We start from the raw sequence: 11,028 nt of genomic DNA on the forward strand, positions 1-11,028 counted from the left end.
ATTGTTTCCATGTCCTGCAAAAAAAACTGCAACAGGGTTGCCCAATACATGCACAGAAGGGGAAATTTTCACCTAGTTCAAGTACTTTACACCTTCAAACATTTTTACAAGACTCCTGTGTGGCAGTGTTCTGTTTTTAATATAAACTCATACAATTGCTGTACATAAAGCTGTTCTAAATACCTGTTTAGGCACAAAGCATTGCACTAATCTTTAACTAGCCCTATACAAATTATGCCAATAAGAATCCATTAAAAAACTAGCCAAACCAGAACTGTACTCTGAGGAAAATTAAAAATCAAGTACACAAGATCAGTGTAAACGCGTTCTTTAATATCACTGAAAATAAATCTGCATCATATTAAGAAATCCACATCTTAGGTGGGTTTCAAATAAATAATCACTTTGACTAAATGTTTACGTACAAAGGGAGCTCTCAAAGCAGCAGTGCACAGTTTACAACTCCTCCCTAACACATTCCCCCAAGAGAATGTACAGTAGGTAGTGCACACTGGAAAAACAATCACAACATAGAGCACACCTGCCATCTTCAATGACAAAACCACTGACTATGATGTTGAAGAATGGGGGTGAGAAGTGAAAGCATGTACTGCCCTTTAGAGCACCACTATTCTCCCACAGTCTTTTTACCAGCATAATAAGAACGATAAGAAGCAGGAAATACAAGTCTTTTTTTGCTTCTAAAATCCACTCTCAACTTAAAAATTAACAAAGCAGTGCTCTGGTATAGGAAATCTATTCCTCAAACTGATATTGCAGCATAAAATATCATCCCTATCCTGACTGGCCTCTACTCCAGAACACCTACTCTTGATTTTCAAATTCCTTTCCAGTAACTGCAGGACCAATCCAGAAAGCTTGGACAGGTAAGAGTCATTGGTAGCAGATCCTTGCTCAGTGTACTGAAAAGAACCATGACATGACAGGCTCTGTGTACAGTTTCCAAGCAAACTATCTAGTGTCCTATGTGCACTCACTCAAAAATAAAACCTTCCAAAAAGTAAAATTCTTCCTCAAGGTGAACATTTGCCTTTCAATTATTCTGCCATAAAAACATGCCTGATGTGAAATTTCTCACAATCAAAACAACAAGGAAGATTCGACAAACCAGAAAGGCCAACAAGAAAAAAAAGATCAACTATAAAAAATGTCACAAATAGACTTGCAAAAGGGTTACTGTAAATAGTTTTCTTATTTAAGTTACTGTTTCATCAAAACATTCGCTCTCTACAGATATGGGTAGCAGTCTTCCACAGTCTGTACTTTAGATCAACACACAACTGACCTGCGATAAGCGCTACAGTGCTCACCACAGAAGCAGGTAACTCAGTAACCTTAATCCCCCAGTACACTTAATCTGCTTCATTCCTCAAAGCTTTTCTTCTCCATTTCTGATATACCTGAAAAAAGTTCTGCATCTCTTGGCTACAGGTCAGTTAAAAAAACCTTTCTAAGTAATACTGCTGTGTACCTACTGAACAAAAATTACAAGAGTTAAAGGACTGTTTCAGTAGCTATCTTGGCTTTGGCAAAACACAAACTGGGATAACATATATGGTATACTTTACACATTTGAGTAAGGGATGCTGCAACATTTAACAGATACAAAATAAGTCTTAGATTTCTAGAACTGTCAGTACACAGGATTCCCAAGTTGCTCTGGATAGAGAAGCAGGATAATCAATTTTCAAGGAAAGCCACATAGTCAGTCAATCTGGCCAACTGCTGTTCATTTGGAATTGGTGGAACAGGAGCAGGTTCTAGAAAAATAATGAAAATAATTCCATTAATGCTGTGTTTTTATTAAGTAAATCAATCCCCAATACCATTCATGATAACAGTAGAGAAAAAATTAAACACGAGAATCTTAGGGGGGCACATCTGAACTATAACTTCTGCCTATGCAGCTTTAGCTGACAGACTATTTTTATCATCTGCACAATTAAGTTGCCTAAGAGTTACTAACAGCAAAAATACTTCTACCAAGTTCCAGTTGTCAGCAGGCTTCAAAAACTTTTTGTACACGCTGGAATCTGCGAATATTGAAGAGTGACAGCTTCACTTGAGGAGAAGCACTGCTGGAGCTCTTCAGGTGCTCCTTTCCTTACAAGCTGACATACTGTAGACACCACAAATCTGCTGGGTTATCTGACTAACAAAACAAAGCACTGCACAGGTTGCAGGAGAACGCAGTGCACATGCAGATGCTTAAATAAACACCAGCCAATGTGGGACTACAGTTTAAGGACAGCCTGGAAGACAAGTGACTAGAACTAGGTAGATAAATCAGGAATTAAAATCAGAAAATAAAGCAGGAAAATTGCATTGTTTATTCTTCCTGAAAAGTTAACAGGGATCCATGCAGTTGAACAAGACATACTGCTTAGAATAGTTTCAAAAAGCAAGACCCTAGCTCTTCAAATGGGCTTCAAATTAAACCTGTAAACTGAAGACACTTCTGGCAACTGTATTGGACACAACAAGCCACCAATTCAGATCTACTGTTACTTCTTGTAAAAAAGGGAACTATTTTGGGAATCAGCATGACAAAATACAACCTATAGCCAAGCTTTGAGAAAAACAATTGTTTTCTTATACACAGAAGACTTCAGAAATCCCTCCTCACAAAAGCAATGAAGCATACTCAGAGCTGCTTTGTGAAGAAGTTACCTTTTCATCAGAAGTTTTAGCCAAACCCCTTTTTGTTTTACAGAGACTGCCTACTCCTGCTCTGGAATCAGCTATGTAAGTGTGAATCTTGGGCACCATTTAAATCGCAGATTTATACGTAAGGGGAAGAGAAGACTAGGGAGAAACATTTAAGCAGCCCAATTGTATTTATTTTTATTTTGGGGGAGGGGGAAAAACAACAGTTCTCTAGGAACCAGTTCCTATTCTGTGGTGCTAAGTTACGAAACTGATCATATTAATCATGCAAGTCTTCAACATATGCAAGCAAATCGTACACAAACAGGAAGTACCTGATGAAGGAATAAATCTGTTAAAGGAAGCTTCCAGTACACCTACAGAAAAAAACGACAGAAGTTAGCCCCGTGGACCAGTTTTAAATGATTATATGCACCAAGCCAAACCTGGATAAACAGGTATTTAAAATTAAGCCTGTTCATTGCCCAGGTTTTAGTTCATATTTAATACATACAATACCCAATGCTCAGTGAATTAGACATGCAGCTTCAGAACAGTGAATACCTCCTGCCTCTCTTTTGTCCCAATAGTAGCTCTTGCACTCAATTTTGGAAAAGAACCACATAACTAGCTCTCAAAACAGCTTATTTTGCAACTAGTTCATGAAAAAAATGGTCAAAGAGCTCAGGACTGTTTGGTTATGTTCTCTTAAGATGCATGACAATTTGGCTCCTGATTCTAGAGTAGTACTGTACAGCTTAAGAGCAGTCATTTTATCTCCGCCTTCACAGCTTAACATTTATCTTTGCCTCAAACAGAAAACAGCCGTAGATACCACTATGAAAAAGTGTTTTTGGAGGCTGAGCTTTGCAGGAACACAGATCGTTATCAACACCACAACAGTTAAAAGATTCAGTAGAAAGTTTTAAAAGCAAAGGAAATTATACCAACAACTTGAGGTCCTCAGAACAAAGATCTACTAAATCCCTGCCTAAAGAAGTTCAACTTCTGAAAAAGTTCTCAGGTTCAAAAATGGTATATTTTTACTCATCTTTATTAGATTAAGACATGTCATTTGAGGTCATCCAACTTATGTTCCACTGAGTCAGAGCCAGCAGCAGAGGAGGAGCTGGAGAAGTCATAGCATATCCTGTCTGCTTTTGTTTAAAAATGTTAATTTGAGGATTTAGTTTAATCTAGACTGCTTGTAAGACCAAACAAAACCCACTACTCTGTACTTCCTACAATTCATAAACATCCCATGTTTTACAGCTGCATAAATCCACATAAAATATCTGAAATAACATTATGCAAAATTTTAATTAGAAACTATTGCATAGTTATTAGAATGGTAAATTCAATGTCCAATGAAACAACAGCTCCACCCACCTGGCTTTTTAGGCATTACCATACGAGTGGAAAAGTCTGCTTGCCAGCCCTGTTCTAACACACCTGAAAAAGCATTTAAATAATTTTTAGGAACAAATCTTATACAATTGTTAGAAACAAACCAGATACGCACTAAGACCAGTAGAAAAGCATCTCTGTATGCTGCCTATATGCTATAACTGAGACATTTCTCATAAGTATTTAGACATTTAGTTCAACAAACAAGCTCTTGAAAGTAAAAGCACATTAAACCAGTTTAGCCCACTACCTTCACTTTGTTCATCAGTGAATTGCTTTGACACTTCTACATGTAGAAGGGGATTCTAAAGGTAACTGGTAGCAAGTAAAACTCAAACATTTATCTAAAACTAAGCCATTTACCTCTCTGCACTGCCTCATCAACTCTAAAATAAACTCAGGCTGTATATACATTTATTTACCACTTATAGCTCTCTGATCTCAATCTTTTGCAGAAAAACTACTCAGTGAACAAGCAGAAAGTACCTTTCACAGCTTCTTCTACAGGAAGCCCAACAAAGGCCGCGAAATCATCTGCAACTATTGATGTATATGCTTGAGAAACCAGTCCAAAAGCTCGCCTCCTAGTTGCATCTAAAAAGAGATAAATGTAAGCAGACATACTAGTCTCCATAGCAACGAAACCTCTGAAAATGCTTCCAATCCAAACAGCACACAATCCATTTGGGAAAACCACTAAAACCTCAAAGTTCCCCCTTCCTTCCCACAATTTGTTCAAGTCTCAGTCAGCAGATACCGACAATAGCTTGCTTATGGCCAGGGCAAAACCTCTCAGAGATGGCTTTTAACTTCAAAATGTTGCTTGCAGCAGCTCAGGTACTACCACCAGGATGTAAACTGCAGTTTGAGGAACTCCACTTTTGACTGTATTTGCCATTTGAAATGGATTTGTCTCAAATAGTTCCAAATCAGAAAGTCATGAAAAATAGCAATGAGTTACAATCATTTATCCCTTTTACCCCCACATCTGCTTTAATACCAAAGCATTTACAAATCAGTTTCTAAAACTCACAGCAATTATTGCAAAATACCTTGGAAGATTTTTAGCAGTCTGTAGCGCCCTCTAGTAGCAAGACTGTTTATTTGCATGTCACTATTATACAGCCTATAACTACTAAAGCATTTGTTTAAAGCCACATTTAAAAGAAATTTTCATAAACATCACAAGCAACACATCTGAAGTGTCAAACCAAGCTTCTTACACTCCTGGTTAAACGAGTTTGATAAAGTTGAGTGTCTAGTAGTGCATTGTGCTATTACAGAGTCAAACACTGTGTGAAAATCCAGTAAGAAAGAAAATCCAGTAAGAATACACAACCAGACACGATAAATAAAAGCATTTGAAGTCATACCTAAAAGTTTTTCTGATGAGCTTTTCATTTACACCTGATACCTAAGATCCTTTAATTAAAACAGACAAATACTTGGCAACAATATTCCTGACCACCTCTGGGTTTTAACGATATTAAGCTGTTGCTTGTCAAGAACAAGAAAAAAATTAAGGTACCTCTAAGTGCTTCCATGATTGGTTGAATAGTCTCAGACCACTGGTGCGCACTGATCGTTGTATAGATTCCTGGGAAGTCTCTTTGCCAGATTCGTTGGCCTACCGACCAAACTGCACCAAGTTCAGCATTTGCCTGTTGAGACAAAAACAGTTAATCCATAGTTGTCTGTTCTCTGCAATGACCATTTTACCAATGTAAAATACTATACTCTCAGAGGTGTAACCTTCCCAAAATAACTCATGCAACAAACTCCCATCCCCAGTAAGAATGTTGCTTCACACCAAATGCAAGTTACACCTGAAAAATAGACCAGCTACTCACAGAATACTGCTGTTCAAACACAGCAAGTTCCTGAGAAGGCCCAAATAAAATTTGGTTCAGCCAACTGCTGACTGAACTGATGTAATTATTTTTAATTTTTCAAGAAAAAGAATCTTTCAGAACCATATCACAGGTCCCATCTTGACCCTGAGACTTCTTAATTCAGGACTACAGAGCACTTGTTTCTTGTAAAATATACAACCCCAACTGTTTCTTTGGAAAAAAATCTCGAACTGAAACAACAAGTAAAGTTTGGAGGCATTCCTAGTATATTTAGCTAAACGCTCAAAACGCATCTTTGATCCACATGCAATGCAAACCAAAGTGCCTTCAGAAAGTTAAATCTGATGGCGTAACTTATCTGAAGTTGCATTTCACTGCACAAGGTATTTTACACCTTTAGGTGGAATGTGGCCCCATCTCAGAATCAGGTATTCAGAACAGAGCCATTGCCTTCCTCCAGCTGACTACCCCTTACCACGAGGCTTTCAAAGAAGAATTCCAGATTTACAGAATCCTACATCACAGATTACTTTGGAAGGCAGAGAGAACAGTCAAATCTGCAACTAGAAGACCTTAGGAAGACCAATATGCCATCTGCTGGACATGCAGCTCACAACAAAGAACTGAGTCCAAAGCTACCCATCAAATAGAATCCTTGGAGGGGGAAAAATCATCATGTGCAAGCTTACACAAAAGCTGTTTTAGTATCAGCTGGCATTTTATGAAGTACTTACAGATTTAATAGCAGGAGGAATTCTCTTCCAAAGATATCGTGCATTATTCCTAGAAAAAGGAAGTTAAAAATGCTTCTCAGTGACTAAATGTTTGCTACAAGGGGACACCAAAAGGTTGGTTCAGATGTTAAAATTAACTCAAGCATGGCACAATCTTAGTGCTTTCAAATATTCCTTTTATGTCTAATGAAGTAGAAAAAGTTATTTTCAAGAAGACATGACAGTCACAACAAAATAGTTCATTAACTGACTCATTAATACAAGCTGAGAAGAGGTTTTCCACATTTCTACCACAAGCAGAACTTCACAAAAGTCAGCTTTGCACTACTGTTGGAACAGCTGCAAATTGAACAAACACACGCACAACTTCTTACACTGTCAGTTGTCGTTTAGACTGGTGGTCTCCAAACTTGAATCATGCCCTTATCAGTAAAACTTTTCTGAGCACCCACACCACCACCAATACATGTATATTTAGAAATTATACACATGCACTATTGTACTGATATCAAATACAGAAATAGAAACCTAAAACGATGAGCCAAAAATGCAATTCCAGCTTGATGTTATTTGTTAGTAGTACAAGAAAATGTTCTTGGTGTGCCTGCACCCTGCTTTGGAGATTAAAGATTTAGACTGCTTGCTCTTCTCAACCCAGCTTTCTCACATGCATTTAAAGGCTGAAACATATTGAAATATTTAGTCATTGATCTTTAGAGCACAGCTGAGGAAATCTAGAATGGAACTGATTACAAATGCTCAGAAAGATTTAAAACAAAACAAAATACGATTCACTGCATTTTATTAAAGCACAGTTCTACAACACCAAGTCAGAATTAAATAACTAAACCTAATATTCAACATCAGCACACAGTAGAATTTGCCCCAGGAGAATATACAGCTCCAATGCAAGAAAACACTTAAATCATGGAATCACCACACCGACATTCGCTTCGGCTTTGTCATCAAATGTGGCAGTGTCATTTACTCTGCCAGAATAAGTAACCAGCAGCAGATCAATAAAACTAAATGGAAAGAATCAAGTTCATACAGGGATGCAGTAACAGCTCACCAGACTAAATTTAAAGGATCACAGCTTCATTCAGATGGATCTAGATTAAACTTCTTTAAACCATCAGTATCCCTCATTTTTAAGTTTAAAGCTGCCCTACTACGCTGCAGACGCAAGCAGCAGCCTGCAATCTTATTCAAAGCGAGTAAAGCTTGGAAAAGCCACAAATCAAATACCAAAGTGTTCAATGTTTTCCAGCAGAGTCCATTTCACTACTTAAACAACTTTCTGAAATCTGCCCCTTTCCCTTTGGTTAGGGAAGGTGGGCAAAAGCCGACGGAGAAAAATAATCTGACAGAACAAGGGGCTGAGAAACTTAAGTTTGGACTTTAATTTATTTCAAGAACACAGCATTACCCACATGCATTTTGTTAGTCCCACAACAAACCATTAGCATTCTGGCAGCTACAGGTCAATCCTGATCAGCCTAACAGTGACAAATCCACTACCTGAAGTTAAAGATTAATACAAACCACTTACATGTCATTATGCAACAGGTATAAAGCTAGAAGCTGGCCGTAAACAAGAGGCGTTGCAATTCCTCCAGGGGCCTAAAAAACAAGCACAAGGAATTTGGTTAGATATTTAAAAAGCAAGACATCTTACAAACTAAGCAAGCAGCTAAGTTCATTAAAACCAAATATTCCAAGGCAGCTGCTGTTTTTCACATCAGGTAATGGCTGTGGACAAATTGTCAGAGTTGCAGTATTTCATTAATAGTTGTATCTTTCTACGCAGAGTAACTTGCACATGCCAGAAGTTTTAGTTAGAAAACGGCTTTGTTTTGCCATATGGATAAGAACGTGACACTTCACCACACTAGTGTTCTAGCTCTTGCTCAGGGAAGAGGTAACCATCTTTAACTTCCTCACAAACTGTTCTAGGCACTCACAATTTCATCACCTTGATCTGAACTTCAGTTCCATGCAGGAAGAAAAACTCCATCCATTCTGGAATTTTCCATTCTGGAAGTTCCAACCGGAGTACAATTTCTTTGCTCACTTGAACTTCTCTTCCAAAGAAAAAGCCAGCCTAAGCACTACCACACTTCAGCAGGCCTCACAAATCATACAAGTAGGAAAAATGAATTATAACAAAGTTATAAAATTTTGATAGTCCATAATCATTTAAAAACTGAAACGATTGATAAATTCCTAAAAGCTTATTGAAAAGGGCAGTGCAGCAAGCACTCACAGAAAGCCAATTATGCAGCTACTTGATTTAATTACATGTGTGATTTATGAGCTCACCTAAGCCAAGAGGAGGTGATTAGCTGTATCAGAGTGGATATCACCCCCAGCTATTCTTACTGTTTTCCAGGGATCATCACCTAGCTAGGAATTGAATAATTTCTGCAAATGCTCTTTGGATTACAACTGCTAAAACAAAGCCAGCTCAAGCAATACCACCTGTAAGTACTGTGCAACTTCACCTCTGGTGTTTCCCCATGCCAAATTAAGCAAAATTCATTAGTTTCTGTCAGAAGACTGGAAGAACAGATGGAAAACCAGAAGAACCAGCCTGACAATCTGCAGTTTTACATCTACAGCACCACTGAAGGAAGCAAAACCAGAGCTACTGCTGTTCTTCAGGAGAAGCAGCAGTAACCCTGTACACACCCTACAAGGCAGTAATACAGCTTCTGAGTGTAAAACAACAGGCCCTGCCACGCAGCTGTTCCATGCATGCAAAGGCACTCTCCTGCCTCACCGGCCTCACAGTGAAGCATTTCATAGAATCACTGAGGTTGGAAAAGCACTCCAAGATCATCTGGTTCAACCACCCCCCAACCACCAGTATCACCCACCAAACCATGTCCCCAAGCACCACGTCCAACCTTTCCTTGAACACCCCCAGGGATGGTGACTCCACCACCTCCCTGGGCAACCCGTCCCAATGCCTGGCTGCTCTTTCTGAGAGGAGACCTCTCTTAATTTCCAACCTGAACCTCCCCAGGTGCAACTTGAGGCCACCTGTGAGAAGAGGCTGACCCCCAGCTCCCCACACCTCCCTTCAGGCAGTTGCAGAGAGCAATGAGGTCTGCCCTGAGCCTCCTCTTCTCCAGACCAAACACCCCCAGCTCCCTCAGCCGCTCCTCACAGGACTTGTGCTCCAGGCCCTTCCCAGCTCCGTAGCTCTGCTCTGGGCACGCTGCAGGGCCCCGATGTCCTCCTGGTACCGAGGGGCCCGCAGCGGAGCAGACTCGGGCTCAGAGCAGCGGCAAGGCCGGGCCCTCAGGGGCAGCGCGGCTACGGCGACGCGCAGGGACACACATACCGGGACACACGCACACACCGCGATCCCGCAGCCCCACCTCGAGCTCCTGCGTCTCGCACTGCTCCAGGAGCTTCCTGAAGCTGAAGGCGCCCTCCGCCATCACCGCCACCGGCATCTTCACCTCCCCCTCCTCCTCGCCGCCGCCCGGCCCCTGCCGCCTCACAGCAGGCGGCGGCCCCGCCCCGACGTCACTTCCGGCGCGCACCGCCCGTACTTCCGCCCGCAGCACCAGGCGGGTCCCTCTGTCCTCCAGCTCTTATGCTCTGGAGGACTCCGGGGAGGGCGGGGCCAGCTCCGGGGGCGGGGCCAGGGGCGTGCGTGTGAACATTTTTAGATATATATATATATATCCCTGTATGTATATGGGTACATATATGTATGTACGAGGGGTATATCCGTGTATATATATGGATATATCCCTGTATTTATATATATATGTATGTATATGGAGTATATATGGAGGATATATTATATATATGTATGTACATGGATATATCCATATATATACATATATGTATGCATATGGAGTACATCCATGTATATATATGGATATATATATGTATGTATATGGGGTATATCCATGTATATATATGGATATATCAGTGTATGCATATATATACGTATGTATATGGAATATATCCATGTATGTATATGGATATTTACGTAGGTATATGGAGCATATCTATGTATACCATATACATATGTATATGGGATATATCCATGTACATATACAGATATATATACGTATGTATATGGGGCATATCCATATATATATATGGATATACCCACGTATGTGTGTAGGTATATATGTATGTATGTATATGGAGTATATCCGTGTATGTATATAGGTATATCCATATATATTCTCCATTTATATATATCCATATATATACTGCATATACATAGCCATGTATACCTCCCGGTATTTCTCCATATATATATCCCCGTATATATACCTCCACACCTCCATATATATATATCCCCGTATATACATCCTCATACCTCCATATAAATATCC

At 39.8% G+C, this 11,028-nt stretch overlaps 1 protein-coding gene across 1 annotated transcript; it reads right to left on the reverse strand.

The window, feature by feature from the left end:
* Positions 1-312: 312 nt before the first annotated feature.
* Positions 313-10,235, reverse strand: COPS8 (COP9 signalosome subunit 8). Its single transcript, XM_035566293.2, has 8 exons — positions 10,048-10,235; positions 8,214-8,284; positions 6,662-6,710; positions 5,603-5,735; positions 4,561-4,668; positions 4,057-4,119; positions 3,003-3,044; positions 313-1,781 (listed from the first exon to the last, which is right to left on the reverse strand). Exons 1-8 carry the CDS (start codon positions 10,123-10,125, stop codon positions 1,702-1,704), a joined length of 624 nt encoding a protein of 207 aa, XP_035422186.1. The 5' UTR covers positions 10,126-10,235; the 3' UTR covers positions 313-1,701.
* Between the last annotated feature and the right edge of the window lie 793 nt (positions 10,236-11,028).

The sequence above is a fragment of the Cygnus atratus genome, chromosome 6 (assembly GCF_013377495.2).
Source record: "Cygnus atratus isolate AKBS03 ecotype Queensland, Australia chromosome 6, CAtr_DNAZoo_HiC_assembly, whole genome shotgun sequence".
Taxonomy (NCBI): domain Eukaryota; kingdom Metazoa; phylum Chordata; class Aves; order Anseriformes; family Anatidae; genus Cygnus; species Cygnus atratus.

What these genes read in the sequence shown, in the direction of transcription:
- COPS8 (XM_035566293.2), bottom strand. Translation starts at nt 10,125, where the DNA reads ATGCCGGTGGCGGTGATGGCGGAGGGCGCCTTCAGCTTCAGGAAGCTC. An exon ending in GCGAGACGCAGGAGCTCGAG is followed by an intron (nt 8,285 to 10,047) that starts GTGGGGCTGCGG and finishes CTTGTTTTTTAG; the next exon opens with GCCCCTGGAGGAATTGCAAC. An exon ending in TTCCTCCTGCTATTAAATCT is followed by an intron (nt 5,736 to 6,661) that starts GTAAGTACTTCA and finishes TTGTCTCAACAG; the next exon opens with GCAAATGCTGAACTTGGTGC.